At 44.5% G+C, this 24,293-nt stretch overlaps 2 protein-coding genes across 2 annotated transcripts; one reads left to right on the top strand and one right to left on the bottom strand.

The window, feature by feature from the left end:
• Positions 1–179: 179 nt before the first annotated feature.
• Positions 180–3,704, top strand: pdia4 (protein disulfide isomerase family A, member 4). Its single transcript, XM_049748603.1, has 10 exons — positions 180–436; positions 679–847; positions 999–1,204; positions 1,403–1,541; positions 1,683–1,888; positions 1,966–2,124; positions 2,217–2,368; positions 2,511–2,667; positions 2,735–2,968; positions 3,050–3,704. The coding sequence occupies exons 1-10, from the start codon at positions 361–363 to the stop codon at positions 3,463–3,465; spliced, it is 1,914 nt and encodes a 637-aa protein (XP_049604560.1). The 5' UTR covers positions 180–360; the 3' UTR covers positions 3,466–3,704.
• LOC125985653 (alanine aminotransferase 2-like) lies at positions 3,685–23,474 on the bottom strand. The gene is made up of 12 exons (XM_049748604.2): positions 23,296–23,474; positions 23,031–23,199; positions 6,466–6,555; positions 6,258–6,366; positions 6,041–6,174; positions 5,630–5,873; positions 5,478–5,557; positions 5,268–5,404; positions 4,992–5,166; positions 4,315–4,470; positions 4,137–4,249; positions 3,685–4,068 (listed from the first exon to the last, which is right to left on the bottom strand). Exons 2-12 carry the CDS (start codon positions 23,175–23,177, stop codon positions 3,978–3,980), a joined length of 1,476 nt encoding a protein of 491 aa, XP_049604561.1. The 5' UTR covers positions 23,178–23,199; positions 23,296–23,474; the 3' UTR covers positions 3,685–3,977.
• Between the last annotated feature and the right edge of the window lie 819 nt (positions 23,475–24,293).

Raw genomic sequence — 24,293 nt, 5'->3', positions numbered from 1 at the left:
AACACGCAATTAAATCAAAACATTCCCGTGAAAACAAAGAAAATGTGGAGTATCAAAGAGGAAACGATTCGATAAAACCGACCAATCTCGCGCGATTACGTTTTCTGTTGCTTCATGGAGTGGCGGCTTGCCATTGGACAAGGGGCGGCGGTGACGGCCAATCAGAACGTGGCAGCTCAGACAAGTTGCAGATAGAGTGCCGTGATTAGCCGAGTGGTTATTAGCTCGTTCGAAACCACAAAGCTAAAAGATTACCTGCGGTCATAAATCTGGATTGACCCAGGCTCTCCATATTTGATATTAAAACCATTACAAAATTGTCAAATTAACTGTTAGTACGAAGCCAACCGTCTTTGGACGATGAGGAAGACTGCTTTAGTGCTCATTTTGCTACTCGGCGTCGCTCACTTGATGACCGTATGCAGATGTGAAGATGGTGAGTTTAAAAACACAAAACTCGAAGTATTCCTGAGCATTATGTAATGCTCTGACTTCACCTTAAATGCATTCATTTAAAAATTTAATTGCCGGCGATGTTAACAAGCTAACGTTGATAGTTAAGCTGCAAAACTTTAGCTTGTTATGTGAGGTGGGTGGAAAAGACAGCATTGGTTTGTTTTCGTGGCGTCACATTACAAAAAGATCATGTTTGCTCTCGCTGCCATGTTTCGGTTTCAGAATACGAGGAGCATGATGAGGATGAGGATATCGATGATGATGATGATGATGATGATGATGACGACACAGAAGTCAAAGAGGAGAATGGAGTGCTGGTTCTAACCGATGACAACTTCGATACTTTCATGGAGGGCAAAGACACCGTGCTCGTTGAATTCTATGCTCCATGGTACCCTTTCAATTTTACTTTCTGGATAAATAATATATATAAATAGGAGTTGGTGCCAAAGCCTTGGCATTGTCATTCTCCGCCGCATCTACACATGTGTATTTTCCCTAATCAAATCTTAAGTCATTCATTTTGTTTTTTTTTTGTGCAGGTGCGGCCACTGCAAACAGTTTGCCCCAGAGTACGAGAATATCGCACAGATCCTGAAGGAGAACCAGCCTCCTATCCCAGTGGCTAAAGTTGATGCCACAGAGGCAAAGGACTTGGGGAGCAGGTTTGAGGTGTCGGGCTATCCTACCATCAAGATCTTTAAGAAAGGCGAGGCGATTGACTATGATGGCGACAGAACAGAGAAGGGTAAGGGAGATGCATTAAATGTTAATTCATTTGTGTCAGAATTATTTATGTTAAGACAACTATTCGGAGTTAATCTTATTTACAGGATGTAAGCTTATGTGTGTTACCAATGGATGAAGGATTATGCATTTTCAACATCCTGTCCCCATACTTTTGAACGGACACTTCAGTCTTGCTCCGCCTTTGTTTTGCCTGTAGCTATTGTGGCCCGTGTCCAAGAGATTTCTCAATCTGGCTGGAAGCCCCCACCTGAAGCCACGCTGGTGCTGACCAAGGACAACTTTGATGAGACGGTCAACAATGCCGACATCATCCTGGTGGAGTTCTACGCTCCATGGTAAGGATCCAGGGGTCTCGCACCTTTTCTCCGTGAGGACCAGGTTTTGCATATAACACGCATCTAGGAAAGGGAATAACTAAAAATTGCCATCACTTGTATAAAAAAAAAAGTAACACTTGTGTATTGTGCACCTTCTAGGTGTGGACACTGTAAGCGCTTGGCACCTGAATACGAGAAGGCAGCCAAGGAGTTAAGCCAGCGCTTGCCGCCCATCCCCCTCGCCAAAGTTGATGCCACCACAGAGTCCGACATTGCCTCCCGCTTTGATGTCACCGGCTACCCCACCCTTAAGATCTTCAGGAAGGGCAAAATGTTCGACTACAACGGGCCCAGAGAAAAGCACGGTGCGTGGCGTTCATGCTTTACGGCCAACACAAACATGTTAGCTTTGCGCTTACTTGCTGCTTTGTGTTGTCCGCAGGCATTGTGGACTACATGAGCGAGCAGGCGGGGCCTCCCTCCAAGCAGGTGCAGGCTGCTAAACAAGTGCAGGAGCTACTGAAAGACGGTGACGATGCCATCATTGTTGGCGTCTTCTCAAGTGAGGAGGATGCGGCGTACGAGACTTACATCGAGGCTTGTAAGTAAAAAAAAAAATACCAAAAGTGTTGATTGCCTTTAGGGAATGTATTTTTCCCGCACTTGTCTGATCCACTGCTGTCTGCATGGCAGGTCATTCGCTCAGGGAAGATTTCACCTTCCGTCACACCTTCAGCTCCGACGTGGCCAAGCTGCTCAAAGCGTCGCCTGGCCAGGTGGTCATCACTCAGCCAGAAAGGTTCCGCTCCAAATATGAGTCAGCATCGCACACTCTTGTACTAAAGGTAACAACCCCCACCTAAACACACGTATCTACGTCAGAGTAATTTTAGTCACTGGCTACTGAATTCTTTACATTTGCTAAAGCTGTCTTCAGAATAAAATTCTGGGTTTTTTTTTTTTGTTAATGTTTTTTTTCCTTGCCAGGATTCCACTTCAGCGTCAGATGTGCAAGAGTTCTTCAAGAAGCATGCGACCCCTTTGGTGGGCCACAGAAAGCCAAGCAATGATGCCAAGCGCTACACAATGAGGCCACTCGTGATTGTGTACTACGGAGTTGACTTTAGCTTTGACTTCAAGAAAGGTATTTGTGTTGCCTGTGCTACTAATCAATGTGGCACAACATTTAAACCAGTGTGGTGCATGTTTAGCCACACAGTTCTGGAGGTCCAAGGTGTTGGAGGTGGCCAAGGACTTCCCTGAGTACACGTTTGCCATCGCTGATGAGGAAGACTATGCGGAGGAGCTGAAGACTTTGGGCCTGAGTGAGAGCGGCGAGGACGTCAATGTTGGTATTCTGGCGGACGGTTTGAAAAAGTTCGCCATGGAGCCTGATGAATTTGACTCTGATGTGCTGAGGGAATTTATTATGGCTTTCAAAAAGGGTGAGGTTTTTTTTGTGTATGATTAACATAAGTGGTTTGTAACAAACACATTGTAATAATCACATGCGTGTTTTTCAACAGGGAAGCTGAAGCCCATCATCAAGTCCCAGCCTGTGCCCAAGAACAACAAAGGGCCAGTGAAGGTTGTGGTGGGAAAAACCTTTGATGAAATCGTCAAGGACACCCAAAATGATGTCCTCATCGAGTTTTACGCTCCTTGGTGTGGACACTGTAAAAAACTGGAGCCAGAGTTTTTGGCCTTGGGCAAGAAGTACAAAGGTGAGAAGAACTTGGTGATCGCCAAGATGGACGCCACCGCTAACGACATTCCAGACGACAAGTACAAAGTGGAGGGTTTCCCCACAATATATTTTGCCCCGAGCAATAGCAAACACAATCCTGTGAAGTTTGAAGGAGGCGACAGAACAGTGGACGCCTTCAGTAAATTTATAGAAGAACATGCCACAAAGTTGTCACTCACAAAAGACGAGCTTTGAAATGATCACGTATGGACTCAAAGTGGGCCGCAAAAGTCCCAACTAGCGGCCCAGGAACACGTGGGAAGGTGAAGGGAACCAAGCATCAGTGTCAACTGTTACTGAGTTGCTATGATTAGAGTTCATCCATCATTTTAGTTCAGTCATGTTTATTTTTGTTTTTCCTGCTTTCTGAAAAGCATGTGGGTTCTGAGCGTTTTTAAATAAAACAAAACGATGTCTTTGTTGGCCAACACGAACGTGGCTCAGTTTTAATCCCATTTGAAAAGTACTTTTTATGTTCCAGTTGGCACCTCTGTTTGATCATTAGCTTGATTGTTACACTACAGGACAAAAGCATTTCTTAGTGGCATTTTACGCAATTATTTGGCAAGGTTACTGTTTAGAAAAGTGCATCATGCATTATGAACTAAGCTATTCTAATAATTACAAATACTAATGATGCAAAAGTTAAGATCTTGATGCTACTTGTTCGGATAAAGGCACTTATCGAAGGGTGATACTTGGAACGGTTAAGAAAACTCTTGAGTGAAGCGTTGGTGGAAGGCACTGATTTTTTGCAGCACAATCTTTAATTTCTCAGTTGGTGGTAGGATGGTCATCCTGGAAGAAAATGAAGGTTGATTTCTGTAGGTTGTTTTGTTTTTACCTCCAGCTGTAAATGCGCTAACCTGAAATGGAAAGTTCCCTCTCTCTGCCCGAAGCCGCTACCTGGCACAAGGCAGATGCCTTCTTCTTCCAATAGCCTCATGCAGTAATACATGTCAGGCACGAGACCTTCTTCCTGTCAAGTCAACGTTGTGTTCAGGTAAAAAAAAACAATGTTGGAGTTTAAAACAATGTACACACCTTGGCCTTGTCGATTGCCCTCTGAGGTAGAGTGATGCGGGGGAACGTGTACATGGCGCCTTGCACAGGGTTACATGTGATTCCAGGTACTGCGTTGAACATCTGCTCAGTCATCCTTGCCTTTTCTGCTAAGGCGTCCAACACTGCAGTACGTTCCTGAACAAACATTTCAATTTGTGAAAAAGCACTTCACATCAAGCAGCATATAATAAGAGCAGCTATGAGTATTTTTCAACCTGACAATGTTTTAGCATTATTAGAAGTGTGGGCCTGATACAATGTATTGATTTAGTCTCCCTCTTGTGGTCAATGTTGGCATGAGCTGAGTGATCATTATAAAACAATGTATTAGGGAACGTTACCAAAAACATTTTTACACCGTAAAAATTGAATTAGTTAAACAAAATCCAATGACCACCCCACAGTCTCAGGCCCAATAAAAGTCTGCCTTTACACAAATAACACTGCTGAAAACTACAAGTTTGATGTATAACTCGTTTTGTTTGCCAAGTGCGCCCTCTAAAGGATATTGGCAGTAGTACATGTAACATAACTGCAGTTGAAAAGTTGACATTTCCTAGAAAGGTTACTGCAGTTGAAAAGTTGACATTTCCTAGAAAGGTTTCATTTAAATGCTTGTAGCTTTTTTTTTTTTTTGTGGTGGTGTATATTCAGACCTTCATGAAAGTGTTGTAAGAGGGCTCATCAGGCTGAGGAGGATTCACCACCAAGTCAAGGAGAGCTTGCCCAGGGACGGGAGGACATAGCCGCACTGAAACGAGTTTGAGAAGTTGAACCTTCACCTCTGGGTCCAGATTAACGACCTCCATATATCCTCCACGGAATCCACACCTGATGGCCACAAACACAATGAACATGTGAGTCTCAACTAAAAAATGTTGTACGGCAACAACGTATCAGATAAGCTTTGCTGCAAATGTTTGGTGACTTACTCTCCCATGTAGCATTTGGAGGTAGAATGGAAGGAGGCCAACTCCACAGTACTCGAGTACTCTGGTCCCATCTCAAAGAGAACTTTCTTAAAGGAGTGAAACTTGCAGCCTTCAGCATACACGTTATCTTGATAGACCTAAAAACCAAATGGAATGCAATTTGAAGTCAAAGGAAAGTGCATAACACTATAATGTGATGATCCTAATTACTTCATCAGCCATGAGGAAGAGGTGCTCTTCTTTTGCAAAACGAATCACGTCTTCAATGCACTGCCTGCTCTGGACCTGACCTGCAAATTGGCATAGACAGAGGAGCTCACCCTCAATGCAAGTGTGAATCTAACAAGTACTAAAAATGTCACCAGTGGGGTTTCCGGGGTTGATGATGCAGAGCACACGGGGATTACAGTGCTCCCTCGCCGCTTGGAGGGACCTTCTCAACTCCGCCACGTCCAGGCTCCAACACTTTCCCTCATCCAAGTAGTAACTTATCTGCACCGCACCCAGTTCGGCGAGGGCGGCCGAGTACAGAGGATACTGGGGGATGGAGATCATCACCCCCGTACGGGTGCGACCCTCGCCGCTCACCATCAACTTCAGCATGGTCTGCAAGATGACGAATGAAGAAGGGAGAAGTGTATAGGTCAATACTTTTGTCCACAATTGTGTACTGAGCAGGTAGAGCGAAGAGAGATGAGCAAAGTACATCAGAGTATATCATTAACAAGAGTGCAAGTCAAATGATGGCGGCCATCAAGCAGATGACATCATACCACGATGGCATCGCTGGCCCCAGTGGAAAGGAAGATGTTGTCCGGAGTGGACGGGATCCCACCGTCTCTCTTCTCGATGTAGCGTGCCACATCCTGACGAATGCACTCGATTCCCTGGCTGGCGCTGTACGCGCCTTCAATGAAAATTAACCTTAGTGGATTGCTCGTGTCAATGATTGACGCTTGTGTTGAAGCAAATGGTTGGGACTGTTCTGACCTATGCTTTGACCTCCGCAAGCCTCTAGAATCCGCCGTGCCCGTTGCTTGGCGTCATCTGGCAAGGCCGTGTCCTTTAGGAGCTCTGGATAAGCGCACATTGCCAACACCTAAGCAAGAGAAACAAAAGAGGTTTCCATCAAAAGCGCTGGCGAGTATAGGAAGATGATTTTGCTCTGATTGTTGCTTGTGAAGCAGCTTTGACCAACCTGTCTTAGAAATGTGATGGGCTTCTGGCCCATTGCGTGGGCATCGCCGATGTTGGCCTTGATGACTTCAGTGAAAGGTTTCTTGGCGCCCTGCACACAATATACAACAAGAGACTGAAGCATAATGAATCACGATAAACATTTAGCGTTGTAAAACAGCTTTGGAATGTCAATTCCTGGTATAATGAAGGTTGAAAAAAGACCAACTTTTGTGTTAGGGTCAGGGTTTCGAACCAGGTTTTAAAGCTAGGGTTAGGGTTTCCAACGAGGGTTTCCAACTACTTTTAGGGTTTCTAAGATTAGGCGTTCTAACTAGGCTTTCAAAGGTAGGGTTAGGGCTTCCGACTGGGGTTTCCAAGGAGTCTTGCCATCGCTAATTAGGGTTTCAAACTAGGGTTAGGGTTTCCGACTAGGGTTTTAAACCAAGGTTAGGGTTTCGAACTAGGTTTTAAAGCTGTGGTTAGGGTTTCCAACGAGGGTTTCCAACTACTTTTAGGGTTTCTAATATTAGGGTTTCTCACTAGGCTTTCAAAGCTAGGGTTAGGGCTTCCGACTGGGGTTTCCAAGGAGTCTTGCCATCGCTAATTAGAGTTTAAAACTAGGGTTAGGGTTTCCGACTAGGGTTTTAAACCAAGGTTAGGGTTTCGAACTAGGTTTTAAAGCTGTGGTTAGGGTTTCCAACGAGGGTTTCCAACTACTTTTAGGGTTTCTAAGATTAGGGTTTCTAACTAGGCTTTAAAAGCTAGGGTTAGGGTTACAGGTAGGGTTAGGGTTAGAGCTAGGGTTAGAGCTAGGGTTAGGGTTAGGGTTAGAGCTAGGGTTAGAGCCAGGGTTAGGGTTAGGGTTAGAGCTAGGGTTGGAGCTAGGGTTAGAGCTAGGGTTAGGGTTAGAGCTAGGGTTAGAGCTAGGGTTAGGGTTTCCGACTAGGGTTTCCAAGGAGTCTTGCTATCGCTAATTAAGGTTTCAAACTAGGGTTAGGGTTTCCGACTAGGGTTTTAAACCAAGGTTAGGGTTTCGAACTAGGTTTTAAAGCTGTGGTTAGGGTTTCCAACGAGGGTTTCCAATTACTTTTAGGGTTTCTAAGATTAGGGTTTCTAACTAGGCTTTCAAAGCTAGGGTTAGGGTTAGAGCTAGGGTTAGAGCTAGGGTTAGAGCGAGGGTTAGGGTTAGGGTTAGAGCTAGGGTTAGGGTTAGAGCTAGGGTTAGGGTTTCCGACTAGGGTTTCCAAGGAGTCTTGCTATCGCTAATTAAGGTTTCAAACTAGGGTTAGGGTTTCCGACTAGGGTTTTAAACCAAGGTTAGGGTTTCGAACTAGGTTTTAAAGCTAGGGTTAGGCTTTCCAACAAGGGTTTTCAACTACTTTTAGGGTTTCTAAGATTAGGGTTTCTCACTAGGCTTTCAAAGCTAGGGTTAGGGCTTCCAACTGGGGTTTCCAATGAGTCTTGCTATCGCTAATCAAGGTTTCAAACTTGGGTTAGGGTTTCCAACTAGGTTTTTAAACCAAGGTTAGGGTTTCGAACTAGGTTTTAAAGCTAGGGTTAGGCTTTCCAACGAGGGTTTTCAACTGCTTTTAGGGTTTCTAAGATTAGGGTTTCTCACTAGGCTTTCAAAGCTAGGGTTAGGGCTTCCAACTGGGGTTTCCAAGGAGTCTTGCCATCGCTAATTAGGGTTTAAAACTAGGGTTAGGGTTTCCGACTAGGGTTTTAAACCAAGGTTAGGGTTTCGAACTAGGTTTTAAAGCTGTGGTTAGGGTTTCCAACGAGGATTTTCAACTACTTTTAGGGTTTCTAAGATTAGGGTTTCTCACTAGGCTTTCAAAGCTAGGGTTAGGGCTTCCGACTGGGGTTTCCAAGGAGTCTTGCCATCGCTAATTAGGGTTTAAAACTAGGGTTAGGGTTTCCGACTAGGGTTTTAAACCAAGGTTAGGGTTTCGAACTAGGTTTTAAAGCTGTGGTTAGGGTTTCCAACGAGGGTTTCCAACTACTTTTAGGGTTTCTAAGATTAGGGTTTCTAACTAGGCTTTCAAAGCTAGGGTTAGGGCTTCCGACTGGGGTTTCCAAGGAGTCTTGCCATCGCTAATTAGGGTTTAAAACTAGGGTTAGGGTTTCCGACTAGGGTTTTAAACCAAGGTTAGGGTTTCGAACTAGGTTTTAAAGCTGTGGTTAGGGTTTCCAACGAGGGTTTCCAACTACTTTTAGGGTTTCTAAGATTAGGGTTTCTAACTAGGCTTTCAAAGCTAGGGTTAGGGTTACAGGTAGGGTTAGGGTTAGAGCTAGGGTTAGGGTTAGAGCTAGGGTTAGGGTTAGGGTTAGAGCTAGGGTTAGAGCCAGGGTTAGGGTTAGAGCTAGGGTTGGAGCTAGGGTTAGAGCTAGGGTTAGGGTTAGGCTAGGGTTAGAGCTAGGGTTAGGGTTAGGGTTAGAGCTAGAGCTAGGGTTAGGGTTAGGGTTAGAGCTAGGGTTAGGGTTAGAGCTAGGGTTACGGTTAGAGCTAGGGTTAGGGTTAGGGTTAGAGCTAGGGTTAGAGCCAGGGTTAGGGTTAGAGCTAGGGTTGGAGCTAGGGTTAAAGCTAGGGTTAGGGTTAGGGTTAGAGCTAGGGTTAGAGCCAGGGTTAGGGTTAGAGCTAGGGTTGGAGCTAGGGTTAGAGCTAGGGTTAGGGTTAGGCTAGGGTTAGAGCTAGGGTTAGGGTTAGGGTTAGAGCTAGAGCTAGGGTTAGGGTTAGGGTTAGAGCTAGGGTTAGGGTTAGAGCTAGGGTTACGGTTAGAGCTAGGGTTAGGGTTAGGGTTAGAGCTAGGGTTAGAGCCAGGGTTAGGGTTAGAGCTAGGGTTGGAGCTAGGGTTAAAGCTAGGGTTAGGGTTAGAGCTAGGGTTAGAGCTAGGGTTAGGGTTAGGGTTAGAGCTAGAGCTAGGGTTAGGGTTAGAGCTAGGGTTAGGGTTTCCGACTAGGGTTTCCAAGGAGTCTTGCTATCGCTAATTAAGGTTTCAAACTAGGGTTAGGGTTTCCGACTAGGGTTTTAAACCAAGGTTAGGGTTTCGAACTAGGTTTTAAAGCTAGGGTTAGGCTTTCCAACGAGGGTTTTCAACTACTTTTAGGGTTTCTAAGATTAGGGTTTCTCACTAGGCTTTCAAAGCTAGGGTTAGGGCTTCCAACTGGGGTTTCCAATGAGTCTTGCTATCGCTAATTAAGGTTTCAAACTAGGGTTAGGGTTTCCAACTAGGTTTTTAAACCAAGGTTAGGGTTTCGAACTAGGTTTTAAAGCTAGGGTTAGGCTTTCCAACGAGGGTTTTCAACTGCTTTTAGGGTTTCTAAGATTAGGGTTTCTCACTAGGCTTTCAAAGCTAGGGTTAGGGCTTCCAACTGGGGTTTCCAAGGAGTCTTGCCATCGCTAATTAGGGTTTAAAACTAGGGTTAGGGTTTCCGACTAGGGTTTTAAACCAAGGTTAGGGTTTCGAACTAGGTTTTAAAGCTGTGGTTAGGGTTTCCAACGAGGGTTTTCAACTACTTTTAGGGTTTCTAAGATAAGGGTTTCTCACTAGGCTTTCAAAGCTAGGGTTAGGGCTTCCGACTGGGGTTTCCAAGGAGTCTTGCCATCGCTAATTAGGGTTTAAAACTAGGGTTAGGGTTTCCGACTAGGGTTTTAAACCAAGGTTAGGGTTTCGAACTAGGTTTTAAAGCTGTGGTTAGGGTTTCCAACGAGGGTTTCCAACTACTTTTAGGGTTTCTAAGATTAGGGTTTCTAACTAGGCTTTCAAAGCTAGGGTTAGGGTTACAGGTAGGGTTAGGGTTAGAGCTAGGGTTAGGGTTAGAGCTAGGGTTAGGGTTAGGGTTAGAGCTAGGGTTAGAGCCAGGGTTAGGGTTAGGGTTAGAGCTAGGGTTGGAGCTAGGGTTAGAGCTAGGGTTAGGGTTAGGGTTAGGCTAGGGTTAGAGCTAGGGTTAGGGTTAGGGTTAGAGCTAGAGCTAGGGTTAGGGTTAGGGTTAGAGCTAGGGTTAGGGTTAGAGCTAGGGTTAGGGTTAGAGCTAGGGTTAGGGTTAGGGTTAGAGCTAGGGTTAGAGCCAGGGTTAGGGTTAGGGTTAGAGCTAGGGTTGGAGCTAGGGTTAGAGCTAGGGTTAGGGTTAGAGCTAGGGTTAGAGCTAGGGTTAGGGTTAGGGTTAGAGCTAGAGCTAGAGCTAGGGTTAGGGTTAGAGCTAGGGTTAGGGTTTCCGACTAGGGTTTCCAAGGAGTCTTGCTATCGCTAATTAAGGTTTCAAACTAGGGTTAGGGTTTCCGACTAGGGTTTTAAACCAAGGTTAGGGTTTCGAACTAGGTTTTAAAGCTAGGGTTAGGCTTTCCAACGAGGGTTTTCAACTACTTTTAGGGTTTCTAAGATTAGGGTTTCTCACTAGGCTTTCAAAGCTAGGGTTAGGGCTTCCAACTGGGGTTTCCAATGAGTCTTGCTATCGCTAATTAAGGTTTCAAACTAGGGTTAGGGTTTCCAACTAGGTTTTTAAACCAAGGTTAGGGTTTCGAACTAGGTTTTAAAGCTAGGGTTAGGCTTTCCAACGAGGGTTTTCAACTGCTTTTAGGGTTTCTAAGATTAGGGTTTCTCACTAGGCTTTCAAAGCTAGGGTTAGGGCTTCCAACTGGGGTTTCCAAGGAGTCTTGCCATCGCTAATTAGGGTTTAAAACTAGGGTTAGGGTTTCCGACTAGGGTTTTAAACCAAGGTTAGGGTTTCGAACTAGGTTTTAAAGCTGTGGTTAGGGTTTCCAACGAGGGTTTTCAACTACTTTTAGGGTTTCTAAGATAAGGGTTTCTCACTAGGCTTTCAAAGCTAGGGTTAGGGCTTCCGACTGGGGTTTCCAAGGAGTCTTGCCATCGCTAATTAGGGTTTAAAACTAGGGTTAGGGTTTCCGACTAGGGTTTTAAACCAAGGTTAGGGTTTCGAACTAGGTTTTAAAGCTGTGGTTAGGGTTTCCAACGAGGGTTTCCAACTACTTTTAGGGTTTCTAAGATTAGGGTTTCTAACTAGGCTTTCAAAGCTAGGGTTAGGGTTACAGGTAGGGTTAGGGTTAGAGCTAGGGTTAGGGTTAGAGCTAGGGTTAGGGTTAGGGTTAGAGCTAGGGTTAGAGCCAGGGTTAGGGTTAGGGTTAGAGCTAGGGTTGGAGCTAGGGTTAGAGCTAGGGTTAGGGTTAGGGTTAGGCTAGGGTTAGAGCTAGGGTTAGGGTTAGGGTTAGAGCTAGAGCTAGGGTTAGGGTTAGGGTTAGAGCTAGGGTTAGGGTTAGAGCTAGGGTTAGGGTTAGAGCTAGGGTTAGGGTTAGGGTTAGAGCTAGGGTTAGAGCCAGGGTTAGGGTTAGGGTTAGAGCTAGGGTTGGAGCTAGGGTTAGAGCTAGGGTTAGGGTTAGAGCTAGGGTTAGAGCTAGGGTTAGGGTTAGGGTTAGGGTTAGAGCTAGAGCTAGGGTTAGGGTTAGAGCTAGGGTTAGGGTTTCCGACTAGGGTTTCCAAGGAGTCTTGCTATCGCTAATTAAGGTTTCAAACTAGGGTTAGGGTTTCCGACTAGGGTTTTAAACCAAGGTTAGGGTTTCGAACTAGGTTTTAAAGCTAGGGTTAGGCTTTCCAACGAGGGTTTTGAACTACTTTTAGGGTTTCTAAGATTAGGGTTTCTCACTAGGCTTTCAAAGCTAGGGTTAGGGCTTCCAACTGGGGTTTCCAAGGAGTCTTGCTATCGCTAATTAAGGTTTCAAACTAGGGTTAGGGTTTCCGACTAGGTTTTTAAACCAAGGTTAGGGTTTCGAACTAGGTTTTAAAGCTAGGGTTAGGCTTTCCAACGAGGGTTTCCAACTACTTTTAGGGTTTCTAAGATTAGGGTTTCTAATTAGGCTTTCAAAGCTAGGGTTAGGGCTTCCGACTGGGGTTTCCAAGGAGTCTTGCCATCGCTAATTAGGGTTTAAAACTAGGGTTAGGGTTTCCGACTAGGGTTTTAAACCAAGGTTAGGGTTTCGAACTAGGTTTTAAAGCTGTGGTTAGGGTTTCCAACGAGGGTTTCCAACTACTTTTAGGGTTTCTAAGATTAGGGTTTCTAACTAGGCTTTCAAAGCTAGGGTTAGGGCTTCCGACTGGGGTTTCCAAGGAGTCTTGCCATCGCTAATTAGGGTTTCAAACTAGGGTTAGGGTTTCCGACTAGAGTTTTAAACCAAGGTTAGGGTTTCGAACTAGGTTTTAAAGCTGTGGTTAGGGTTTCCAACGAGGGTTTCCAACTACTTTTAGGGTTTCTAAGATTAGGGTTTCTCACTAGGCTTTCAAAGCTAGGGTTAGGGCTTCCGACTGGGGTTTCCAAGGAGTCTTGCCATCGCTAATTAGGGTTTAAAACTAGGGTTAGGGTTTCCGACTAGGGTTTTAAACCAAGGTTAGGGTTTCGATCTAGGTTTTAAAGTTGTGGTTAGGGTTTCCAACGAGGGTTTCCAACTACTTTTAGGGTTTCTAAGATTAGGGTTTCTAATTAGGCTTTCAAAGCTAGGGTTAGGGCTTCCGACTGGGGTTTCCAAGGAGTCTTGCCATCGCTAATTAGGGTTTAAAACTAGGGTTAGGGTTTCCGACTAGGGTTTTAAACCAAGGTTAGGGTTTCGAACTAGGTTTTAAAGCTGTGGTTAGGGTTTCCAACGAGGGTTTCCAACTACTTTTAGGGTTTCTAAGATTAGGGTTTCTAACTAGGCTTTCAAAGCTAGGGTTAGGGTTACAGGTAGGGTTAGGGTTAGAGCTAGGGTTAGGGTTAGAGCTAGGGTTAGGGTTAGGGCTAGGGTTAGAGCCAGGGTTAGGGTTAGGGTTAGAGCTAGGGTTGGAGCTAGGGTTAGAGCTAGGGTTAGGGTTAGGCTAGGGTTAGAGCTAGGGTTAGGGTTAGGGTTAGAGCTAGAGCTAGGGTTAGGGTTAGAGCTAGGGTTAGAGCTAGGGTTAGGGTTAGGGTTAGGGTTAGAGCTAGGGTTGGAGCTAGGGTTAGAGCTAGGGTTAGGGTTAGGGTTAGAGCTAGGGTTAGAGCTAGGGTTAGGGTTAGGGTTAGGGTTAGAGCTAGAGCTAGGGTTAGGGTTAGAGCTAGGATTAGGGTTTCCGACTAGGGTTTCCAAGGAGTCTTGCTATCGCTAATTAAGGTTTCAAACTAGGGTTAGGGTTTCCGACTAGGGTTTTAAACCAAGGTTAGGGTTTCGAACAAGGTTTTAAAGCTGTGGTTAGGGTTTCCAACGAGGGTTTCCAACTACTTTTAGGGTTTCTAAGATTAGGGTTTCTAACTAGTTAGAAATAGAGCTAGGGTCGATAAAACCATATATATTCTATGCAATGTGAGCGAGGGTTCCATAGCGTAGTGGTTAGTGCTCTGGACTCTCACCCCAGCGACCTTGGTTCAAATCCCAGTGAGACCTAAAATATTTTATCATAGAAAACTTTGAAACACAGTTGCTCGTGTGCGGCCCTATCTAACCATTTTAACTATTTGCTTGTGAGTTGCTCCATAAAACCATATATATTCCATGCAATGTGAGTGAGGTTTCCATAGTGTGGTGGTTAGTGCTCTGGATTCTCACCCCAGCAACACGGGTTCAAATCTCAGTGAGACTTAAAAAATTTTATCATAGAAACATTTGCATAACTGTTGCTCGTGTGCTACCCCATATAACCATTGTAACTATTTGCTTGTGAGGTCCTCCATAAAACCATATATATTCCATGCAATGTGAGTGAGGGTTCCATAGTGTAGTGGTTAGTTCTCTGGACTCTCACTTCAGCGACCTGGGTTCCAACCCCAATGAGACTTAAATTATTTTATCATAGAAAGATTTGCAACACAGTTGCTCGTCTGCTACCCCATGTAACTATTTGCTTGTGAGCTTCTCCATAAAACCATATATATTCCATGCAATGTGAGCGAGGGTTCCATAGGTGTCAAGCTCTAGTCTTCGGGGCCGCGTTCCAACATGTTTTCCAAGTGACCCTCGTTAAGCGCAGGTGCGTGAAAAGTTTTAGCTTCTTTCACGTTCAAAAGGAGCTAAAAGTTTTCACGCACCTGCACTTAACGAGGGAATCACACGGACACTCCATTAGGTACACCGCCATTTTCAAGTGTAACTAATAACAGGCCACTTTATTAGGGAAATATCATGGTCAAAGGTCACAGGCGTCAAGCTCTAGTCCTCGGGGCCGCGTTCCAACATGTTTTCCAAGTGACCCTCGTTAAGCGCAGGTGCGTGAAAAGTTTTAGCTTCTTTCACGTTCAAAAGGAGCTAAAAGTTTTCACGCACCTGCACTTAACGAGGGAATCACACGGACACTCCATTAGGTACACCGCCATTTTCAAGTGTAACTAATAACAGGCCACTTTATTAGGGAAATATCATGGTCAAAAGTCACAGGTGTCAAGCTTGAAAAGTTTTTGGTCATTTTCACGTTCTGCAGGAGCTAAAACTTATGGTTATGGAGCAGCTCACAAGCAAATAGTTATATGGGATAGCACATGAGATACCGTGTTGCAAATGTTTCTATGATAAAATATTTTAGGTGTCACCGGTATTTGAACCCAGGTCGCTGGGGTGAGAGTCCAGAGCACTAACCACTACACTATGGAACCCTCACTCACATTGGATGGAATGTATATGGTTTTATGGAGGAGCTCACAAGCAAATAGTTATAAAGGTTGGCAGCACACGTGCAACTGTGTTTCAAATTTTTCTGTGATAAAATATTTTAGGTCTCACTGGGACTTGAACCCAGGTCGCTGGGGTGAGAGTCCATTGCACTAACCACCACACTATGGAAACCTTGCGCACATTGAATAGCATATATATGGTTTTATGGAGCACCTCATAAGCAAATAGTTATAATGGTTAGATGGAGCAGCACACGAGCAACTGTGTTTCAAAGTTTTCTATGATAAAATATTTTAGGTCTCACTGGGATTTGAACCCAGGTCGCTGGGGTTAGAGTCCATTGCACTAACCACCACACTATGGAAACCTTGGACACATTGCATGGAATATATATGGTTTTATGGAGCACCTCATAAGCAAATAGTTATAATGGTTAGATGGAGCAGCACACGAGCAACTGTGTTTCAAAGTTTTCTATGATAAAATATTTTAGGTCTCACTGGGATTTGAACCCAGGTCGCTGGGGTGAGAGTCCAGAGCACTAACCACTACACTATGGAATCCTCGCTCACATTGTATGGAATACATATGGTTTTATTGACCCTAGCTCTATTTCTAACCCTAACGCTAATCCTAGCTCTAACCCTAACCCTAGCTCTAACCCTAACCCTAGCTCTAACCCTAACCCTAGCTGTAACCCTAACCCTAGCTTTGAAAGCCTAGTTAGAAACCCTAATCTTAGAAACCCTAAAAGTAGTTGGAAACCCTCGTTGGAAACCCTAACTCTAGCTTTAAAACCTAGTTCGAAACCCTAACCTTGGTTTAAAACCCTAGTCAGAAACCCTAACCCTAGTTTGAAACCTTAAATAGCGATAGCAAGACTCCTTGGAAACCCTAGTCGGAAACCCTAACCCTAGCTCTAACCCTAACCCTAGCTCTAACCCTAACCCTAACCCTAACTCTAACCCTAGCTCTAACCCTAACCCTAGCTCTAACCCTAACCCTAACCCTAGCTCTAACCCTAACCATAACCCTGGCTCTAACCCTAACCCTAGCTCTAACCCTAACCCTAGCTGTAACCCTAACCCTAGCTTTGAAAGCCTAGTTAGAAACCCTAATCTTTGAAACCCTAAAAGTAGTTGGAAACCCTCGTTGGAAACCCTAACCACAGCTTTAAAACCTAGTTCGAAACCCTAACCTTAGTTTAAAACCCTAGTCGGAAACCCTAACCCTAGTTTGAAACCCTAATTAGCGATGGCAAGACTCCTTGGAAACCCCAGTCGGAAGACCTAACCCTAGCTTTGAAAGCCTAGTGAGAAACCCTAATCTTAGAAACCCTAAAAGTAGTTGGAAACCCTCGTTGGAAACCCTAACCCTAGCTTTAAAACCTAGTTCGAAACCCTAACCTTGGTTTAAAACCCTAGTCGGAAACCCTAACCCTAGTTTGAAACCTTAAATAGCGATAGCAAGATTCCTTGGAAACCCTAGTCGGAAACCCTAACCCTAGCTCTAACCCTAACCCTAGCTCTAACCCTAACCCTAACCCTAACTGTAACCCTAGCTCTAACCCTAACCCTAGCTCTAACCCTAACCCTAACCCTAACCCTAGCTCTAACCCTAGCTCTAACCCTAACCCTAGCTCAAACCCTAACCCTAGCTGTAACCCTAACCCTAGCTTTGAAAGCCTAGTTAGAAACCCTAATCTTTGAAACCCTAAAAGTAGTTGGAAACCCTCGTTGGAAACCCTAACCACAGCTTTAAAACCTAGTTTGAAACCCTAACCTTGGTTTAAAACCCTAGTCGGAAACCCTAACCCTAGTTTGAAACCCTAATTAGCGATGGCAAGACTCCTTGGAAACCCCAGTCGGAAGACCTAACCCTAGCTTTGAAAGCCTAGTGAGAAACCCTAATCTTAGAAACCCTAAAAGTAGTTGGAAACCCTCGTTGGCAACCCTAACCCTAGCTTTAAACCCTAGTTCGAAACCCTAACCTTGGTTTAAAACCCTAGTCGGAAACCCTAACCCTAGTTTGAAACCTTAAATAGCGATAGCAAGATTCCTTGGAAACCCTAGTCGGAAACCCTAACCCTAGCTCTAACCCTAACCCTAGCTCTAACCCTAACCCTAGCTCTAACCCTAACCCTAACTCTAACCCTAGCTCTAACCCTAACCCTAGCTCTAACCCTAACCCTAACCCTAGCTCTAACCCTAGCTCTAACCCTAACCCTAGCTCTAACCCTAACCCTAGCTGTAACCCTAACCCTAGCTTTGAAAGCCTAGTTAGAAACCCTAATCTTTGAAACCCTAAAAGTAGTTGGAAACCCTCGTTGGAAAGCCTAACCACAGCTTTAAAACCTAGTTCGAAATCCTAACCTTGGTTTAAAACCCTAGTCGGAAACCCTAACCCTAGTTTGAAACCTTAATTAGCGATAGCAAGACTCCTTGGAAACCCTAGTCGGAAACCCTAACCCTAGCTCTAACCCTAACCCTAGCTCTAGCTCTAACCCTAACCCTAGCTCTAACCCTAACCCTAACCCTAACCCTAACCCTAGCTCTAACCCTAGCTCCAACCCTAGCTCTAACCCTAACCCTAACCCTGGCTCTAACCCTAGCTCTAACCCTAACCCTAGCTCTAGCTCTAACCCTAACCCTAGCTCTAACCCTAACCCTAACCCTAACCCTAGCTCTAACCCTAGCTCCAACCCTAGCTCTAACCCTAACCCTAACCCTGGCTCTAACCCTAGCTCTAACCCTAACCCTAACCCTAGCTCTAACCCTAACCCTAGCTCTAACCCTAACCCTAACCCTAGCTCTAACCCTAGCCTAACCCTAACCCTAACCCTAGCTCTAACCCTAGCTCCAACCCTAGCTCTAACCCTAACCCTAACCCTGGCTCTAACCCTAGCTCTAACCCTAACCCTAACCCTAGCTCTAACCCTAACCCTAACCCTAGCTCTAACCCTAACCCTAGCTCTAACCCTAACCCTACCTGTAACCCTAACCCTAGCTTTGAAAGCCTAGTTAGAAACCCTAATCTTAGAAACCCTAAAAGTAGTTGGAAACCCTCGTTGGAAACCCTAACCACAGCTTTAAAACCTAGTTCGAAACCCTAACCTTGGTTTAAAACCCTAGTCGGAAACCCTAACCCTAGTTTTAAACCCTAATTAGCGATGGCAAGACTCCTTGGAAACCCCAGTTGGAAGCCCTAACCCTAGCTTTGAAAGCCTAGTGAGAAACCCTAATCTTATAAACCCTAAAAGTAGTTGAAAACCCTCGTTGGAAAGCCTAACCCTAGCTTTAAAACCTAGTTCGAAACCCTAACCTTGGTTTAAAAACCTAGTTGGAAACCCTAACCCTAGTTTGAAACCTTAATTAGCGATAGCAAGACTCCTTGGAAACCCCAGTTGGAAGCCCTAACCCTAGCTTTGAAAGCCTAGTGAGAAACCCTAATCTTAGAAACCCTAAAAGTAGTTGAAAACCCTCGTTGGAAAGCCTAACCCTAGCTTTAAAACCTAGTTCGAAATCCTAACCTTGGTTTAAAACCCTAGTCGGAAACCCTAACCCTAGTTTGAAACCTTAATTAGCGATAGCAAGACTCCTTGGAAACCCTAGTCGGAAACCCTAACCCTAGCTCTAACCCTAACCCTAGCTCTAGCTCTAACCCTAACCCTAGCTCTAACCCTAGCTCTAACCCTAACCCTAACCCTAGCTCTAACCCTAGCTCCAACCCTAGCTCTAACCCTAACCCTAACCCTGGCTCTAACCCTAGCTCTAACCCTAACCCTAACCCTAGCTCTAACCCTAACCCTAGCTCTAACCCTAACCCTAGCTCTAACCCTAACCCTAGCTCTAACCCTAACCCTAGCTCTAACCCTAGCCTAACCCTAACCCTAGCTCTAACCCTAGCTCCAACCCTAGCTCTAACCCTAACCCTAACCCTGGCTCTAACCCTAGCTCTAACCCCAACCCTAGCTCTAACCCTAACCCTAGCTCTAACCCTAACCCTACCTGTAACCCTAACCCTAGCTTTGAAAGCCTAGTTAGAAACCCTAATCTTAGAAACCCTAAAAGTAGTTGGAAACCCTCGTTGGAAACCCTAACCACAGCTTTAAAACCTAGTTCGAAACCCTAACCTTGGTTTAAAACCCTAGTCGGAAACCCTAACCCTAGTTTTAAACCCTAATTAGCGATGGCAAGACTCCTTGGAAACCCCAGTCGGAAGCCCTAACCCTAGCTTTGAAAGCCTAGTTAGAAACCCTAATCTTAGAAACCCTAAAAGTAGTTGGAAACCCTCGTTGGAAACCCTAACCACAGCTTTAAAACCTAGTTCGAAACCCTAACCTTGGTTTAAAACCCTAGTCGGAAACCCTAACCCTAGTTTTAAACCCTAATTAGCGATGGCAAGACTCCTTGGAAACCCCAGTCGGAAGCCCTAACCCTAGCTTTGAAAGCCTAGTGAGAAACCCTAATCTTAGAAACCCTAAAAGTAGTTGGAAACCCTCGTTGGAAACCCTAACCACAGCTTTAAAACCTAGTTCAAAACCCTAACCTTGGTTTAAAACCCTAGTCGGAAACCCTAACCCTAGTTTGAACCCTTAATTAGCGATAGCAAGACTCCTTGGAAACCCTAGTCGGAAACCCTAACCCTAGCTCTAACCCTAACCCTAGCTCTAGCTCTAGCTCTAACCCTAACCCTAACCCTCGCTTTAACCCTAGCTCTAACCCTAACCCTAGCTCTAACCCTAACCCTAGCTTTGAAAGCCTAGTTAGAAACCCTAATCTTAGAAACCCTAAAAGTAATTGGAAACCCTCGTTGGAAACCCTAACCACAGCTTTAAAACCTAGTTCGTAACCCTAACCTTGGTTTAAAACCCTAGTCGGAAACCCTAACCCTAGTTTGAAACCTTAATTAGCGATAGCAAGACTCCTTGGAAACCTTAGTCGGAAACCCTAACCCTAGCTCTAACCCTAGCTCTAACCCTAACCCTAGCTCTAACCCTAGCTCCAACCCTAGCTCTAACCCTAACCCTGGCTCTAACCCTAGCTCTAACCCTAACCCTAGCTCTAACCCTAACCCTAGCTCTAACCCTAACCCTACCTGTAACCCTAACACTAGCTTTGAAAGCCTTGTTAGAAACCCTAATCTTAGAAACCCTAAAAGTAGTTGGAAACCCTCGTTGGAAACCCTAACCACAGCTTTAAAACCTAGTTTGAAACCCTAACCTTGGTTTAAAACCCTACTCGGAAACCCTAACCCTAGTTTTAAACCCTAATTAGCGATGGCAAGACTCCTTGGAAACCCCAGTCGGAAGCCCTAACCCTAGCTTTGAAAGCCTAGTTAGAAACCCTAATCTTAGAAACCCTAAAAGTAGTTGGAAACCCTCGTTGGAAACCCTAACCCTAGCTTTAAACCCTAGTTCGAAACCCTAACCTTGGTTTAAAACCCTAGTCGGAAACCCTAACCCTAGTTTGAAACCATAATTAGCGATAGCAAGACTCCTTGGAAACCCCAGTCGGAAGCCCTAATATATAATCGATATATATTAAAGAATATTTAGTATTTATTTTTATTCAATTATTCGACTCTCTGTACATATATAGGAATAGAACTTTACGCCTTTTGTGGTAATATAACTGATTTTAATATAGAAGCTGGTGTAACACAGATTTTTGGTAGATGTGTGCCTCAAGATTTTTTCCAATGAAAAGGTGTGCCGTGAATGAAAAAAGGTTGGGAAACACTGGACTAGGGTTTAAAACCAAGGTTTCAAACATGGGTTTAAAGCTAGAGTTAGGGTTTCAAACTAGGGTTAGGGTTCCAAAGTAGGGTTTCATACTAGAGTTAGGGTTTCAAAGTAGTTATTATTCATAAACTCGATATTTGATCAAAACAATATCAGCGGGTGATTTTTGTCCCACTTTTAATGTCCTCCTTGTGAGCTCTGCTCTGGTTTCTGCGTGTCTGCTTATGGCAGCCAACATGCTGCTGCAGCTGCTGCCATTTATCAGATGACGCAATGTGACAATGGACTTTGCAAGCCACTTTGACTGGCTGCTGTCCAAATAGACTTTGTCTTAAGTTAAATATCTGTCAAAATTATTATTTGACTTGGAAAAGCAGAGAGAGTGAAGATGCTGCTTTCAAGTTTTTGGGAAGCTCCACCCACCAAAACGGCATTGCATCATGCTGAACTTGAAGACGTTTGCTGACCTCAGCTGAACTGGCTTTCATTTTCTGTGCAAAGTTATGGCAGAGCAAATGACTCATCCTGCTTGCCACATTTTGGGAAATATCTGATTGATTGGATGCTTGGTGTTTCTTCTTTAGTGGCGGGCTGCACAACAAAGAGGCTGCTGTTCACAGCCGAGGAGGACAGCAGCCACCAGGCGCTGATTACACAACGCAGACCTGTGAAGCAGGCCAGCTAGCTAGCTGCAGGAAACAGCGCTGCTTAGTTTACGTTTGACTATTTCTTACTAAGCATTTTTCCAGGCGGACTGACCTGAGAATGCCAAATATTGCTTTTTTTTATTGCCTGATTCAAATGTACTTACACTCCGTTGGCATATATCCGTGCCAAGGGTTAGTCAGGTGACCATCACGCCCAAACATGCCAGCACACACACACCCACACACACCCACACACACACCTCGATTCTGCTGAGCTGCCCTGAAAACTGTTTCCAGTCAGAGATTCGGCAGGATGTCCTTGCTCAGATTACATCTTCAGCATCCTCATGACCGATAAAGAAAAGATCTTTCTTTTTTTTTTAAAAAAACATGGATTCAGAAGTAAAATTTGGTTGAAGCTCTATTATCTAACGCCTGCAGTGCATCTGGTTAGCTTCTATCTGGGATGGGCCTAATGCAATTGCATCCATCAGACGTTCTTTATAGCCAGGCTTTTTTTTTTTTTTTTTTCTTTCAAGAGCACAAAACAAAAAGTATCAATTACTGTGTGCGGCTTTCTCTGAAGCTCCTTACGGAGAAAACAAACATTGAACGCTGCTGGGCCTCACAGCCGGAGTGTCGTCCAATGAACTCTGCCGGCTTTGGGGAGGAGAGAGAGAGCCACGCGAAGCCAGCAAGACAAAAGAGGCCAGAGAATGTTCCCTCACTTCTTATGTAATAACTTTTCGAGATTGACCGCATCCTTCTCCACAATTGGGCTCGGCTGTCGAATCAAGCTAAACCACTTAAGTGCACTTTGAGGACAAAAGACTGCAGGGTGTGTTGCATTACGGCGTTTAAGTTTCACTGTAACGCCGACTTAGCAGAACACAACGGATCAATATGACCACAGGAAAATGTAATTGGAGATGTTTATGCACGGTGGTGGGTTAAAAAAAAAAAAAAAAAATCTGTACATGATCCAAATCACCCTTTATGGATGGTTATACAATTGTTCCTCAGATGTATTCAAATAAAGAAATTATATGACCATTACAAATTGATATTTGATGTAAATAATTTCTGGTTATTATATCTAGTATGGCTGAGGAAACTCGACTATCCTGTCGCTATCATAATTGCATACGTTGGAGCTCATGCAGCTACTATATACTTGTTGATCAAGTTTTGTTTGCTCACCACACATGGTAGGCTATGCAAATCTAAATTAACCTAAGTCTTTGAAGGTTTTGTAGCACATATTTGTTGAAAACACGTTCAGAAGGAATGTCTGAAATGCTTTGAGGAAGGGGTGGACATTTTTCACCAAGGACACCCATTAGCCTAGGGCCGGCCCTGGTCTTACGTTGTCGCCATAGTAACGAAACGCCATCGCAAACCGAGGACACCCTGCACATTTAGTTTCACGCCAACTTTAGACGGAAGTCTACTTCCTGGTCACATTTACGCAAACAAAAAACATCAGCTGATGTTTGCCGATCAATAAAAGAGCGGTTAAAGGTTTTAAACTTGCGAGGTCAACAAATGAGTTCTCGTTACACTGAACTTACCGCTTTGAGTTCCTTCTCAAGCTTCACTGCCCGCTGCACGATGGCACCACGAACCGCGTACTCCACTTGCTTTATGTTGGGGTTCATAGTGTCCAAAGTGAGCACCTTCCCCCGAGAGGACGCCACGTTGATTTCCGTCTGAGACATTTTGGGCAGGATTTGACGCTACCTGCCACAAGTGCAACAAAAGATGAGCTGCGTGAAAAGAACCCGCCAACCATGCGCGTGCACAAGGAGGTAAAAGTTAAACCGGGGTTGTTTTTACCTGTTGTTCAAAGCAGATAAAGTTGAACGGGCGACGGACGAGGATAACGACAGCGTCGTGGTCCCTTTCTACAAATCTTCTTCGCCTCAAGTGGCTATTGAGTCATATTGACGCACGGACACACACACACACACACGCCTTTGCCCTGGAGAGCGCGCGGTTGGTGGATTTCTCTACAAACTTCAATGAGGGCTTGACGCATTCAGGGCCCGTCGGAAAAGAGAGCATCTCTGGAGACGCACTTACAGGACACACCATTAGGTACAGTTTCGCACTAAACTGCGGGAGCTCGATCCCGAAATGCATCTTTAGAACATTTATATATTGATTGCCATTACTATTCTCACTTTTGTCATAGTCGTCAAGTCAGATAGCTATAATAAGACAAAATAAAGCCACAGTGGGTTCATGTAAAAGCAACTCAGGTAAAAGTAGTCACAAGACTGCAATGAGCTTTTGATAAATGTTGTCCTGCATTGTAAGCGCAGTTGAGGCCTGTCACATGTTAATTATACACATTGGGATTTAGGATTGACACTCATTTACAAACATTTACCATTTCTGAAAGGTGAAAAATTATATCTTGTTTGGCTTTGTGACCCACCTCAGTGTTTGCATTGACAGTAGGTGCAGACACTGGAAAATATCTATATAACAATAAAATACAATACATGAAAAAAAAAAACCACACCAACCTTCTGAAAATATGTCTTGAGTAAAACTTGAAGGAAAGAAATGTGCATTTCTAATGCTCAGAGAGTGAGTTTGCTGTTTTGTACAGAGAATGAACAGTATGTGACCATTAAGTCTAGCACAGATGTCTTGGAAGGGGTGTAGGAAAGACATTTGATACTGAGACTAAAAACAGTGTGGCGCGTGCTTGTGGGAAGTATCATGCAGCACACAAAATATTCTATTGACCATTCTCTACAAAGGTCAAATTGCAAGGATTTGCATCGCAGCTCACTCTCCTCGATGGACAGCCAAAGTCAGCAGGC

The sequence above is a fragment of the Syngnathus scovelli genome, chromosome 18, assembly GCF_024217435.2.
Source record: "Syngnathus scovelli strain Florida chromosome 18, RoL_Ssco_1.2, whole genome shotgun sequence".
NCBI classification, from domain to species: domain Eukaryota; kingdom Metazoa; phylum Chordata; class Actinopteri; order Syngnathiformes; family Syngnathidae; genus Syngnathus; species Syngnathus scovelli.
Note: the sequence above shows the minus strand (reverse complement) of the source record. Positions and strands in the feature narration are given on the sequence as shown.

What these genes read in the sequence shown, in the direction of transcription:
- pdia4 (XM_049748603.1), top strand. Translation starts at nt 361, where the DNA reads ATGAGGAAGACTGCTTTAGTGCTCATTTTGCTACTCGGCGTCGCTCAC. An exon ending in GTGGAGTTCTACGCTCCATG is followed by an intron (nt 1,542 to 1,682) that starts GTAAGGATCCAG and finishes TGCACCTTCTAG; the next exon opens with GTGTGGACACTGTAAGCGCT. An exon ending in TATTATGGCTTTCAAAAAGG is followed by an intron (nt 2,969 to 3,049) that starts GTGAGGTTTTTT and finishes GTTTTTCAACAG; the next exon opens with GGAAGCTGAAGCCCATCATC.
- LOC125985653 (XM_049748604.2), bottom strand. Translation starts at nt 23,177, where the DNA reads ATGTCTCAGACGGAAATCAACGTGGCGTCCTCTCGGGGGAAGGTGCTC. An exon ending in GGGCCAGCGATGCCATCGTG is followed by an intron (nt 5,874 to 6,040) that starts GTATGATGTCAT and finishes GTCATCTTGCAG; the next exon opens with ACCATGCTGAAGTTGATGGT. An exon ending in TCCAAATGCTACATGGGAGA is followed by an intron (nt 5,167 to 5,267) that starts GTAAGTCACCAA and finishes TGTGGCCATCAG; the next exon opens with GTGTGGATTCCGTGGAGGAT.